Here is a 14803-nt window from a genome sequence, read left to right on the forward strand (position 1 = left end):
TTTTAGAGCTGTAAGGTGCAAATAATGGTTTTCAGTCACTGGTTGTTAGTACTGTAATAGTGATTGAACTTCCAATGCAATTTTTCATCTTGTTTTTGAAGTTTCCAGAGTAAGCAGTGTCATGCAAGTAAATGAGCTGGTTGCCTCAGATGCAGAGCAGACTAACATACATAGTGGAAATTACCAGAATACTGCAAATAACAAAGTTATTTTGACAAAAAACAAAACCAAACCTGATGGATTTAAGGAAGCTACGTAAATGTGTAGTGCTATGGCAGTCTGAATTTCATCTTCAGAAGAAATAATAGAAACTGCAACCATGCAACGTGAGGACTCAGAATCTTGTTAGATTGGCTCAGTGAAAACCTGTGCAGTAACAATTAGAATCTCATGGTGTGTTGGGTATGGAAGATGATGCTCTGAGGATTGTTGTGGGATCTACAGTAATATAGGAATTAGTGAGATGCTGTTATAAAGCTGATGGCATGAACTCATCTTTTTAAAATGTCACGCTGCAATTTCCCCTCAGTTACCATATAATTTATCTGGTATGAGCTGAGGCAGACAGTCAATATCAAAAAGGTCAGAATATTTTTGAGTAAGTAGAGGATGAAAAGGCTTTTGTGTACTCTCTTACCAGTTTATCAGCCCTTCACGAGGGGTGCACCAAGAACTCTTGTCTGTGGTTAAAATGGAGCTCAGGGTTTTGAGCAGGCATCGTGTGCAGCATCCTGGAGATGTGGTCTTGCCTCTCTTGGTAGCTTCCTCAGCAATACTGCTTGAGCCAACCTTTGTGACTTCGTTTAAAATCAAGTTCACAGCTATGCGTGTCACTTCTTGTTTCTAAGAAAAAAACACCAGTGCTACTCCAGATGTAACACTGGAGTTTTCAGGAGCAAACTGATCACAGAATCACAGAATTGTAGGGGTTGGAAGGGACCTCCAGAGATCATCGAGTCCAACCCCTCTGCCAAAGCAGGTTCCCTACAGCAGGTCACACAGGTAGGCATCCAGGCAGGTCTTGAACATCTCCAGAGAAGGAGACTCCACCACCTCCCTGGGCAGCCTGTTCCAGTGCTCCGTCACCTCACTGTAAAGAAGTTCTTGCGCATGTTTGTGCAGAACTTCCTATGCTCCAGTTTCTGGCCATTTCCCCTTGTCCTGTCTCCACTCACCACTGAAAAGAGTCCGGCCTCGCCATTCTGCCCCCCACACCTTAGATATTTATAGACCTGGATCAGGTCCCCTCTCAGTCTTCTCTTCTCGAGGCTGAACAGACCCAGTTCACTCAGCCTTTCCTCATAGGAGAGATGCTGTGATACAGGAAAAGGGTAGGAAAATGAGGATATTCTGGTGTTTCCACATTTGTATAGATGAAATTCTTTTTGTCTCCTTACAGCAAATAGAGGAAGAATTGAATGAACAGTTATTTGATAACCTAGTGAGTTTTTTGAGGCGGTCTCATTTTGCATTCCAAGAGAAGACAACAGAATGGACGTGGCGAATGAAGTCCAGAGAAATCCCTACTGCAGCTCTTGTCTTAGGTAACTTCTTAAAGATGCATTCTGCTATGTCCATCTGCACTCTTACAGAGCCTTGAAATTGATACAGAGATCAAAGAGAATCATTTCACTTATTTACAGCAATCAGTGCAGGCCAGGTCAGCTTCAGAAACATTAAGAGAGATTGCGCTGGGAGAAGGAAGCAAGAGTTGACCTGCTTCCATTTTGCCTGTATGCTTAGTACCTTAGTGCAATAAATCTGCTTCTTCCTTGGAGGTTCATCTTAGGCAACCAGTCGTGATTTGGGTTTTTTCATGATGCATGGAGATGCTTTGATTCTATCCCCACATCTGGCGCTGATTTCCTTGGTGGTTTCTATGACTAATCCCTGTGGCATGGAATTATACAGCTTCTGTATTTCTGATATATATTAATGAGTTGACTCTTGCAGAGCATCTTTACATGTAGGAAAGCAACATCTTTATCTTGGAAAAGGAGCAGAGGGTGAGAAAAATAGCCGAAGGCCTTACGACTGAAGTTAGAGAGGTTCTGAAGTCGTTTTTTTTTTCCCTTTCAAACAGTTGTAAACCTAAACCTGGTTCAGAGCAACCCGATTATGTTTTTGTTGGTTCATAAACCTGTGCCACAGATGTATTATATCAACACTTACAAAGAGTGGAGGATTAGTCTGCTTTTGGAACTAGTAGAAAGTGAGAAGTTCCTGCTCTGAATATTGCTGTGGAAAAGAAGCTATGATTTGCCCTCTGGAGACTCCCCTTCCCCATCCCCTTCACCTATCCTTTTTTTTTTTTTTTTTTGTCTAAAGATGTTAACAAAGGCAGTAAATGTTGAGTAGGTCATAATTAATTCAGACTGTAGTTCATAAAAACTCACAGTAATTTCCCTACTTGCATAAGTCCCATGCAGATTCAGGTCTCGAGGGTCTGCACTGCTGCTCTCCTAGAGAAAGTGAAATTCATCTTTTTATCTGTAGGATTAGTTGCCTGTGGATGTCTTTGAGGTTATGAGTGGCAGGGAAATTAGAAAACCAATCCTATTCCCTGCAGGTTTGCAGCCTTGAGAAATCTTTCATTAAAAGTAAGGGAAAATTCTCCATTAGGCATCTTTACAGCTCCCTGTTCCTTTCAGCTGACTGGTATTAATATGTTTGTTCAGTCTTGTGCTGTTTTTTCATCTGTCCTCATAGATGAAGTGATGCTTTTCATTCCTTCCTTGAATATTTGTGTTATCTCTTGCTTTTTTTTTGATCTGCAGCGCAGATCAGTCACCATGGTCACAAGTCACAGGAAATATGCAGTTAAATCATCTTTCTTTTAGGTGTGAATGTTACAGATCACGACTTCACCTTTAGAAGTCTCTCAGAATTCCTTCAGAATAATGTTACTCCTTACATAGCGTTGCTGGAAGCCAAAGATTGCCCAGGTAAATACTGCAATAACTTTGCTTCTTCATCTGAATAATCTGTCAATTAATTAGTAATTCTAGTTTTTGTCCCCAGATGTCAGAATATTGAGATGGAGAGACTTTGAAAACCTTCAAAAGATTTGTTCAATCCCACGATAATACAGCAGGAATTCTAGTGGGCTTTAAGATGTGTGTAATTCTGTCTCAGACAGCGATGATTGAAATGCTGTTTGGTTGTAGCACGAGTGTTGAGAGCGTGCTGCTTAGTGTAGTGCATGCTAATATTGTAGGTTGGCTTTCCTCTGGTTTGAGCAGTTGATGTATGGATGCATTCCATTTTTAAATGCTTACCCTCACATTATTGCAGCAAAGAAATGGGTAGAAAAAAACCTGTCCCACTCCTTATTTGAATATCAAATATTATTTAAAAATGAAAAGATTTAAATAATACATCGCAGCACCTCCAAATCTATTGGTGGCCTTCTAGTTTGTTTTCAGGTCATTCTGTCAGCAGGTGTGAAGTTTAAGAAAGGGGTCACATCTTAGTGTGAATTATTGCTATCTATGTAGAAAAGTGAAAAATAAAAAGTTGGGGAGTTTCTTAGAGCATGAGTTGGGGAAGTGCTAAGGATGTAGGCCACTAACCAAAAGTCTTCATCGTATTTCTAAAAAATGTGTTGTGAAGGCATTAAAAATCTGATGCAGAAGCTGTTGGGACAGCTGATGAACTGCTGTATAGATGTGGACTCATCAGAAGAGGAGGACTATGAGCAGGTTTCCCGTAATAGAGTTCGTTGTTCGATGACTTCTCTTATCAGCTGGTATGAGAGTGCAACAAAGGTAAGATCTTTATGTGTCACTAGTTTACAAAAACGTCTGACCTTTATATTCTTTAAGAGAAGGAAACTGAATACCTCAAATTTATATGCAGTAGTGAAAAAATGCAGAAGGTCAGCTTCTTGTCTAATGCTGAGAAACAGCTGAGACTGAGTAGATTCAAGTATAAATCTGTAACGTATGTAACAGATGCAGAGTTAATTGCTGATGAGGTGTGAAGGTCAGAATCCTGGAAAAAATAGGTATACTGCTATTGTACAGTATGTTTACTTGGGAGCCAGAGGCTTAAAATGCAATGTCAACTTTGTGCTAGGTGCTTTACTCCCAAGAGTGCTGGGATGTTTATTAAAATAAAACTTCAAGAGAGAATAGTCCTCTAAGGGAAAGACACCGCACTGCCCAGTGTGGCACTGTATCATCTGCAACCCATACTACAGTGAAAAGCAGTGACAAAATAACTTTCTAAGTGTTTTTTATCCTTGTATTTAATAAAGCTACTTATGCTTTATTCAAGCTTTTTTTTTTTTTCTGTCTTGAATGAAAGCTAGAAGTGATTTTTATGAGCAGCGTGTTGAGTGAAAGTTTCATGAGTGAACACTCTTTCTGTTACTGTATAAATATATAGAGAATGGGCAGCTTCAATGTCCCCAGCTAAAATGTGCCACGGTCTCAGCAGAGCATTACTGATTCTGTCCCACAGAGTTGTCTTTGTCTTTCATGGCATATAGAATCATAGAATTGCTCAGGTTGGAAAAGGCCTTCAAGATCATCGAGTCCAACCACAACCTAACCATACTACCCTAACTCTAACAACCCTCTTCTAAATCATGTCCCTAAGCACCACATCCAAACAGTTTTTAAGCACATCCAGAGCTGGTGACTCAACCACCTCCCTGGGGACCTATTCCAGTGCTTAACAAGCCTGTCTCTAAAGAAGTGTTTCCTGATATCCAACCTAAACTTACCCTGGTGCAACTTGAGGCCATTTCCCCTTGTCCTGTCACCAGTCACCAGTGAGAAGAGACCAACCCCAATCTCACTGTAAGCACCTTTCAGGTGTATGGAGAGAGCAACAAGGTCTCCCCACAGCCTCCTTTTCCCCAGACTAAACAGCCCCAGTTCCATTGTTTCTCTTTAGTTTGTATATTCTTTGCCTTTCCTGCTATGCCAAGCAGAAGGAAGGAAAACTGGAGTTCTTGATGCTTCTAATAAATACAGTTGTATCAAAAAAAAAGTCAGTTGTGTCACTTCGGAACATTATATGACTGTAGATGTGGGATTCAGTCTTTTTTATTTGATTGCCTTCTGTTTATTAATGTATAACCAATGACTTTAAAGAAAACAGATTCTGAGACTCCAGGCAAAAAAAGAACATCTTCCAGACACTGGCAGTCTCCTCCAGTTGTTGTTATCTTCAAAGACATGGAAAGTTTCACCACAAAAGTACTTCAGGACTTTGTGCTTATCAGCAGGTAATGTCACTTGGAGTTTTGTTCTTCCACTCCATTACTCGTTTTCTATTTGCAGCTGATTAGAAGTGTAAAAATGAGGGAATTTTACCAGCGGGGAGTTGGAGCAGGTATTGATGCTGCTTATTTGCAGCGGTGATTGAGCAGTGAGTGACAGACTACATCAGATGCATCTATGCTTCTGCCCTTTCTTAGTGCTGCCTTCCTTCAAATCATCTCCTGCATTGCAATAATTAGCCCCACAGTTCTCCAAAAAGAGCACACTGGATGGAAGTGCAGTTATAGCAGGAGCGGAACCACAGTTGTAGAGTTAATGCAGTTACAGCATGCACGTCTGATGTCACGTCTAAACAAGGCTAAGCAATTTCACTTGCTGTGAGGCCCACAGTAAAATTGTTTTCTACTTCAAATCTGGCAGATGGGTTCTCTGGGGAACGTTTCAAGAAGTAAAATCAGAAATCACAATTATCTCGAAATAATTAGCTGTAAGGCAGTGGGAAATGAGGTTTAATTGTTTCTTAAGTGCTGTGCTCTATTTTGCTTTTTGTGGCGAGGATAAATACCTCATTATGAGCATGTGGAGTGCAGATGAAGTGAAGTTTATGTCTGTCACAGCCTACTAGTTGCGCATACACTTTTAAAACAGACCATGTTTCAAAAAATTTGAGAGGATTCAGCTGTTTTTATGACCAGGAGTTGGCTTGATTAAAGCAGAAGAGAAGAGAAATAAAATGAAAGCTGAGAAGAGTTACACAGTACTTTTAAAAAGATCTTTGGGTGAATTGCAGAACTCAGATTTATTCTCAGCATTTGTCTTAAACGTGTCAGTTTAATAATTAAGATGAAGTGGGTAAAGAAGGGAGTCTTCTGATTTGTTCACACAAGATTAAATTTCTCTCTCTGTTGAAATTCTTTTAGGTTGTGAACAGTGGACAGTAATATGTAAAGTTTTGGTTTTGTGTTTCAGTTTATAGTGAGGAGGTAATTGTGGGGGTGTCAGCTGAAACACTGAGGTCAATAAGTGGCTATGATAAAAGACAATAAAAAAATGAATAAATTGTCAAATTTAACCTGGAAGTGATTTAAGATACAGCACTTGTGTTCCCTTGAAACTCCAATTAAAAAAAGGAATATAATGATAAAAGAGTACTGCAAATATTGTGTTTCATATAAATAGTTGTATGTTATTCCCAGTGAATACAGCTCTCAGTCCTGCCTAACAGGGTATACCCAAAAAACCATCTGAAGAGGAAGATTGAATCTGGGGAGGCTGAAATTCTTTTTCAAGTGCAATGGGAACATAGAGCTTCAGAGGGATTTCAAATGTATTGCTCAGTTATTAAATGCTGTAAAATCTGTAGATGTTCTTGAGACTGTTAGCTGTTCAAAGTCTCTTCTCATTTTTCTTTATTTCTTTGCAAAAAAAATTAAGTGCTAACATTCAGTTCTCCCAATGGGTCGGTACAGTACTGTAATGGAAAAGATGCTTTTTATGCTGCTTCCTGAAATTTGAATCCTAAAATGTAATTTAATTTTGTTTTCTATCTTCGGGCTTTAAGTAGCTTCCTTTTGTGTTTTTTTTCTCCTTGTACATCAAAACTTCTGTGTTTTTTTGTTTTTTTTTTTTCTTTATTGCAGCTAAGTCACATGAGGTCAGTGCTGTGCTAGGAACATAATGTGTTTATTTCATGAGTTTCTGTAATGTGACTGTTGTTGTATTTTTCTCCCCTCTTTCCCATAGTCAGCATATTGGTGAATTTCCTCTTGTACTGATTTTTGGAATTGCTACATCTCCAATGATTATCCACAGCTTACTTCCTCACTCTGTTTCCTCTCTGCTGTGCATAGAGCTTTTTCAGTCCCTTTCCTGTAAGGACCACCTGTCTACTATAATTGACAAGGTAATTCTGTTTCTGAATAGGAAGAGTATATGTATTCAAGCACAGTGTACATATGCAGGCTTTAAATACAAGTTTGTCTGAAGCTTTTGAAATGAAATCTGTTCCTGAGAGATGTGAATTTTGGATATTTCTATCCATAACTGCAGAGTGGCTTATTTGTACTGAGAGCTTCCTCCCTAGGTTGAGACACATGTGCTTTCATCTTTGATTTAAGCTGGCATCTGTGCATACTCGCTTGGGCTACTACTTTGACCTTCCCACCTCTTTAAAGAAGGGCGGTGCTTTGATCCAAGTTTCACTTTGCTTAGATAAGGATAGCCCTAAAAACAGAAAAACTCAGTTCAGCTTGAATTCCCGGTCTGTAAAAAGTTAGTAGAGTTATCCAAGTGATCAGTTCAAATAAGCACTCTACTTATGTGATTTTGCATGTACTCCTTTGTTCAGGATTTCTGAAGTTGCTGCTTTATGTGCTGAAAATAGTAGTATCCCCAGTTGTTACAGCAATCTGCTTTCCATTGTTTGTGGTTTAAAAAGTAATACAAGAATAATATTGAGCTAAAACTAACTGAAACATTGCATATTAATTAGTAAAAGGAGCTCAGAAAAATGTGGTGAAATAATGAACTGAAAGACAGTCTTTACACGTGTGTTTGTTCTTGCAGATATGTTTTTAGAAGTTGGCAGCCTATTCAGCATCTCATTTAGTCAAATGCTAATGCTTGCTGAGAGTTGTAGTGAATTGTGAATATAAATTTTGATGGGTTGAATTCAGGAAAGAATTCTTTATGCCTTCTTGTCCCCTTTAGGTACTTTTAACAACCCAGTTTCCACTTAAACTGAGTGAGAAAGTTCTGCAGGTTCTCATCAACATATTCCTCTACCATGATTTTTCTGTCCAGAATTTTATCAAAGGATTTCAGGTAGGCGATGGTAACAGGAACTCACATTATGGGTGGTGAAAATGAAGTGTGATTCATTCATGATTACTAGACACTGAAAGATATTTCTGGTTCCTATTCTTGCTGTCACTGATGTGGATGAAAGAAATGCCCTTTGAAAACAGCTTGGTTCTGTGAACAGGTGGGTGTTTCTCTGCCAGAGTTCTAAAGAAAAGCTTACGGGACTGGGTGTAAGCAAGCATTTAAAAGACAGCTCATTCTACCACAAAAGGTTGTATTTAAAAGATGTATTTAGTGTGACCTGCCACAGTGGGTAGAAACACCTCTCTTTTGTTGTAGTTTAAGTTGTAGCTTCGAACACCCTTGGCACAACTCTCCAACTGGGTATCAGGTTGCTGCTTTGATCCTCTTGGGCTGGATTTGTCATGGTGTGAGTCAGCTACAGCAGCGTCTCTTCCCCACTCTATGCTAGAAGTCCTTCTGGAATAATTTCTGCATTCACATTTAGGTTTTCAGAGAAATAGGTGCTGTAGGGTCACTTGCTTTTTACCTCAAAATAGGTGATGCTTGTGTTCAGCTGTGCAGCATTTCAGGAGTTACATTTGCCTTCTCAGGAAACAAAGTGAAAAACCTGGTAAAGTTTATTAAAATAGTAATAATAGTATTAAATTTCATGGGCTATGGGTTTTTTTGTCTTGTCTTTGTATATAGATGTATTTCCACGTCTCAGTCTCAGTCTCAATGTAGCTTTTATTCCTTGTGGGCTTCTCTGAGAACTCTGGATTTTGTTTCTTTTTGCTTGGTGCCACAGATGGACTTGCCAGGAGAACCTGATATTTTCAAATCACATGCATTTAGAATGTCTAGGGTTCTTTGATTTTTAAGATTCAGCTTTTCTTATTTGAAAGAAGTTGCCAGGATTTAAGGATTCTCCATTGGCCTGATGTGGAAATACAAATCCTAGTCCTCAGGGTATGGCTGTGTCCTTGTGCATTGAAGTACTCAAGAAAATATCAAGGAAGCAATTTCAGATCAGATTTCCTAAGTGATGTTCACAGGGGATCACCATGGTCCCAGTTATGTCTAGGAGTAACAGTAATGTGTCTGACAGGAAGTGTCTCTTCCCCTTGATGGTTTTTGCTTTAAATATTTTTAGTGAGGTTTTCTGTCTGCTTGTCTGTTTTTAAGACTAGATGTGATTGACACGTGCTGTTATTTTGTAAGGCCCTGGTAGTAGGAATATTTAAGACAGCTAAGATCAGTGACCGAGAATTTGTATCTGTGCGTAGTAAGAACTTAGCGATGTATTTTTGTGTGCGTGAAACAGAAATTGGAATGAGGACGTGGTAAGTTTACCTGTATACTGTAATTGATTTACATGTCAATATATACACATTTATGAGCATTGGAGCTGTATATGTAAGCTAAAGAATGCAGTAATTAGCATAAATGAATAGAAAGTGTTTGACAAGCTGTGGTTATGGTGATGTAGGAGGGGAAACGACGAGATACTGAATTTGAATAGCAGATAGAGCAAAAAAGGTAGTTATATGAGTGCATTTAAAGCTTTGTAACCGGTGTAGTGCAGTGATGTGACTTGTGGAATGTTTACAAACAATGAACTTTTTAAAGGAATGCCATTACTGTCATGTATGCACTGTGGTGATAAGAAAGCCTTGAAAGATAGATATAGCAGGAAGGATGAATTTTTTTTTATCATCACTGGTTTTTGCTTTCTTTTTCAGCTCTGCATTGTGGAGCACTTCCATTCCAATCCTCTTAGTATACTGTGTTGCCAGCTGGAAGAAGCAAAGAGGAGAGTAAATTCTTTATCACATAATCAGTGTGAAAACGTTCGAAGACTGCCCTCTTTTAGAAGGTAAGAGGTGAAATAAATTTTTGAACAGTCCTATGTTCAGTCAGCTTTGAGAACAATGAAAGGAATCTGTAAAGTGTGAAAACTGTGGGCTATTGGTGCATTTGTGTAAAGAAAGAAATCTATCAAAAGGAGGACAGTGCTCAGTAATTTCTGGAACCCTTAGTTTTCTGGTATAGAGAGTACAGTGGTTTGTACTCTGTTTTTCCCTCTTGTCCTTAATACAGAAACAAGCTATTATAACAAGCAACCATAAATCACTCTTCAACTTGTTAAGCCAACATGGAACATAATCTCTAGGGTTTTCTTCTGGCCTTTCAACTTGCTGGATCTGACTGTCCCTTTTTGAATCTTTTCAAATAAATCCTTACAGTAGCATAAATGCTTTTAATTTTTTAACCTTATAGCTTTTTAAGCTCAATCTACATTGTAATTTTTGTGTTCCTGTTTTTCATTGCCATCAGGTATGTGGAAAGTCAAGTCTCAGAGGAACAGATCGCACTGCTGACAGCAGACAGTTCCTTAAAGGTAAAATTTTAAGACTGTCTTTGGATAGCACAAATAATTTTCCAAAAATATATTAACTTATGTGGGAGATAATAAATTACACAACTAAGATATATGGTTCCTGTAACATCTTTCATACAGTACATACTCTGCTTCACGTCCAGTGGTGGAGAATTAGGATCCATGGGTCAAAGTTCCAAATCTCTGGGTTGCCAGGTACTTTTATACAAAGCTGCACAGCTTTTCTTGCATCAGCTTTTAGCTACATGTAGAAATAAAACTGCCTAGAAGGAAGCTTACAAGGCTTATTTATGATTTTGTTGTATATGCTTACTCGGACTGAATTTCTTGGAAAGTCAGTGAAGTGTTTAAAGGATGAGCAACTAATCTTGAAGGTTATTTCTTAAGCTTTTAATCCTCTGTACCCTCTGAGCAGTCTCTGATTGCACCCAGTAGGGGAGACCAAGTCCTAAGGCACACATCCACACTACATGTTGTGCAGGATGAAAATCTTAATTTACGTAGCGTGTTTATCTAAAAGTTTGTCAGGTGATTGAGGTCAAGCTGCTATTGTGAGCATTTTAAGAGTTCATCATCCTCTAAAAGAAAGATCTGTTTGTAATTATCATCAGCTCAATCTCTCCCAGTACATGCATCGTTCAGGATAAAGCGTTTCTCTCAACTTCACCTGAAGTTGAGCAACCTGTCAGGCAAATGGTACGGCCAAAGACAAAGCTATTCATGTATCCTAGCAGGTCTTCCTGGTCTGTAAGGACTTCTCAAATTTGAAGAATGTTCATAGAGTCATAGAATTGCAAGGTTGGAAATGACCTGCAAGATCATCCAGTCCAACCATCCTCCCATTACCACTGCTACCACAAGCACTAAACCATATCTTGCAGCTCCTCATCCAAACGCCTCTTGAACACTGCCAGAGACGACAACTCCACCCCCTCCCTGGGCAGCCATTCCAGTGCCTGACCACTCTCTGAGAGAAAGTTTTTCTTTACGTCTAATTTCAATCTTCCCTGGTGCAACTTGTGGCCATTTCCTCGGGTCCTGTTTATTGCCTGGGAGAAGAGGCCAAATCCCTCCTCATCCCAACCTCCTTTCAGGGAGTTGTAGAGTGCAATGAGATCTCCTCTGAGCCTCCTCTTCTCCAAGAGAGAACACTGTTGTTGTTAATGTTTGGAAGAGAGCAGGCAAATTTGTGAGTGCAATGCAATTCTAGTAGTCAAGGCTAGAGATGATTTATGTGTGACTTTCTGATCTATGGTTTTCAATGTCAAAAATAGCTTCAGCAACTGCTGCTCCCTTGGTGTTTATTCACACCTCAGCAGATGTGCCAGCACAGCAGCTTGCATAGCTGTGGTATAAATGTGATCAGAGATACAATCCAACTTAAATAACCTGACCAAAACCAAAAAGCCATGGAGTTTTTCTGCTGGCTTGTTTCTGCAGAATAATTTCCTCAACCTGTTCTCTCTGCAGGTGCATAAATGCTTCTGTTAAAACAGCAGGAAGGAAGGAAGGAGTGGGAATGAGCGGCAGTGACTGCTTCTTTGTTTAAACACCGTTTAATGGGCTGCTGCTTTAAAAGTTGAATATTCATCAGTATGTTTAATAAGTACAATACACTCCTTATTTCATAAGGCCATCCCTACCCTGGAAATCTGGGAGAGAAACAGCCAGAACTCTTGTCTTTGTGCATATGATGCTTCTGATAAATCTTACCATAAGGCATATTGTGATCTCTGCAACAGGAGTAGGAGTAGGATTGCATTACCAAGCTGGCAGCGTTACCTGGATGGGGAGAAGATGCCCCACTTTAGCATTAATGAGCTGCTGTGTCTTCTGTATGCCTTCCTGACCTACAGTAGCATTCCTAACTTGGGAAATACTTTTAAGGACATTATGGAAGTAGTACTTCTTAAAAAATTTACTGTTCACTTTCAAGACCAGGTAAACTTGCCATTCGAACTCACTAACTAAATTTGCAGTATTCTTTCTCAGCTGCTATCTGGCATCTGTTGGTCCTTTCTTTTTTTTTTTTTTTTTTTAATTTATGGGAGGAGTACCACCTATTTAGAGTAATTAGGATTTAAATGCATTTTCTCTTCAGTTTCACATCCTAATTGATTTCAACTTTGTCTGAAAGTTCTAACAAATTTCATTTGAAATTATGTAAGTGGGTTCATCTGTATTTATTGAAATAATGTTGCATCATCTTCTAATCGTGTTTTCAATCTCTAGTAAAACAGAAAGGAGAGAAACAGAATATGCCTTCCCACTCTGTTATTTGGCGAAATACAAACTGCATTTCCATTTACATAACTGCATCAGTCTTGATCTGAGAAACCTGATAGGGGAAATACAGATGCTAGGATGCTCTCAGTCTGGGGGAATAAGATTGATTTAGCCACATTAAACAGAACTTTCTTTCTTCTCCCGTTTTTTTTTTTTTTTTGTGGTGATGATAACTCTTTTTTAGTGATTCTTCTTAGCACTAAAATACAAACCTAGCAGCATCCATCTTCATAGAATCACAGAGTGGCCAGGGCTGGAAGGGACCTCAAGGATCATGAATCTCCACCCCCTGCCACAGGCAGGGCCACCAACCTCCCCATTTAATACCAGACCAGGCTGCCCAGGGCCCCATCCAACCTGGCCTTGAACACCTCCAGGGACGGGGCACCCACAACCTCTCTGGGCAGCCTGTTCCAGCACCTCACCACTCTCATAGTAAAGAACTTCCCCTGACATCCAACCTAAATCTTCCCTCCCTCAACTTAAAACCATTTCCCTTGTCCTGCTATTATCTACCCTTTCAAAGAGTTGACTCCTGTCCTGTTTATAGGCTCCCTTTAGGTACTGAAAGACTGCAATGAGGTCACCTGCAGCCCAGCTCCCTCAGCCAGTCTTCATAGGGGAGGTGCTCCAGTCCCCTGATCATCTTCGTGGCCCTCCTCTGGACCCTCTCCAACAGCTCCCTGTCTTTCTTGTACTGGGGACTCCAGACTTGGACACAGTACTCCAGATGGGGCCTCACAAGAGCAGAGTAGAGGAGGACAATCACCTCCCTGTCCCTGCTGGCCACCCCCCTTCTGATGAAGCCCAGGATACCATTTGATTTCCAAGCTGCAAGAGCACAGCTGGCTGTTAAGTTTTTCATCCATCAGGACCCTGAAGTCCTTCTCTGCAGGCTGCTCTCAAGGACCGCTCCTTCCAGTCTGTATGGATGTCTGGGATTCCTCCGGCCCAAGTGCAAAACCTTGCACTTTGCTGTGTTGAACCTCATCAGGTTCTTCCAGGCCCACCTTTAAGTCTGTTGAGGTCCCTCTGAATGAGGTCCCTTTTCCATGAGGAAGGATCTTGGAAGTCCCACATCTTAGGGTCTTGGAAGTCATTTTAGTAATTGTTAAACTAGTGACATTTAAATTTTAATTGATAAGTCCACAAGGAGAAATGTCTTAATGGTTTTTATCATCTCAAAGGTTTTCTTAATTTCGTAAAACTCCCTGCAACACCAAGTCTTTGTTGATTTCAGCCTGCAGTATGATACTTGTATCTTCCACATATTGGTTTGCCTTGTATTGCCTGTGGAGAAGGATTCATTTTTGTTTTTAATCTTTGATACTCTTTAGCTTAACTTTAGAGAACTTCAGTGGTTAGTTTTGTTTCATTTATTTATTATTTTTTCTGTTTAGGGTAGCTCTCTCACAGCTGATTGAAAGGGCAGTAAAAATGTAGAAAATTCTGTTATTCTCCTTTGATCTTTAATTACAGTCAGGGGAGAGAAGTAAACTTCTCATTAGTGAACTTTATTGTAGTGAGCCTAAAATGCTTAAATATACCAGCAGAGATTTCTAGTGGGATTTTCCAGAAGCATTACACATTCTTCCATGGGAAGCCAGTGATGATGAGGTACGAACTGGCAAATTCAGTAGCAGCAGTTCCTAATTTCTTTTTCCTGATACGTGGTTTTTTTGTTTGCTTGTTTTTTCCTGTTACTGAAAATCTGAATCCATAAATAAACAAGTTGAATTAAAAGCACATAGAAGCAGCAGCTCTAGAATACTTTTCTGTGATCTGATCCTTTAATGCTTATCTCTGTAATAAGAGCAGGAGCCACCCATAATGCAAGAGAGAGTTTTAAGAGCGCTTGTGATAAAAAATAAAGCAATTAATAAAGACTTGAATAAATCTAGCTGTGTAATTTCTCAGTACCTATTACATGTATTGTCTTGGTTTTAGGGGATACCACAGCAGTTAAATGTTCTTGAAAATGGTGCTTTTGCTAATCAACAGCAGCTGTCCAGTGAGATGGAAGAAAAAGGGTTAAAATGCAGTGTGATTGCAGTGAACTATTAAAATAAATCATTTTTAT

At 39.5% G+C, this 14803-nt stretch overlaps 1 protein-coding gene across 2 annotated transcripts in view; it reads left to right on the forward strand.

Moving 5' to 3' along the window:
* ORC3 (origin recognition complex subunit 3) overlaps positions 1-14803 on the forward strand; it is a 38605-nt gene that overhangs the window by 7739 nt on the left and 16063 nt on the right. For both annotated transcript variants that reach the window (XM_042884533.1, XM_042884541.1), the window contains exons 4-11: positions 1400-1544; positions 2841-2945; positions 3613-3767; positions 5103-5236; positions 6975-7134; positions 7941-8054; positions 9779-9912; positions 10374-10437. In XM_042884533.1, the coding sequence (XP_042740467.1) occupies positions 1400-1544; positions 2841-2945; positions 3613-3767; positions 5103-5236; positions 6975-7134; positions 7941-8054; positions 9779-9912; positions 10374-10437 (1011 nt within the window). The remainder of the gene's footprint in view (positions 1-1399; positions 1545-2840; positions 2946-3612; positions 3768-5102; positions 5237-6974; positions 7135-7940; positions 8055-9778; positions 9913-10373; positions 10438-14803) is intronic.

This window comes from Lagopus leucura, unplaced genomic scaffold, assembly GCF_019238085.1.
Source record: "Lagopus leucura isolate 7727_CA_CO unplaced genomic scaffold, USGS_WTPT01 Super-Scaffold_73, whole genome shotgun sequence".
Lineage (NCBI taxonomy): Eukaryota > Metazoa > Chordata > Aves > Galliformes > Phasianidae > Lagopus > Lagopus leucura.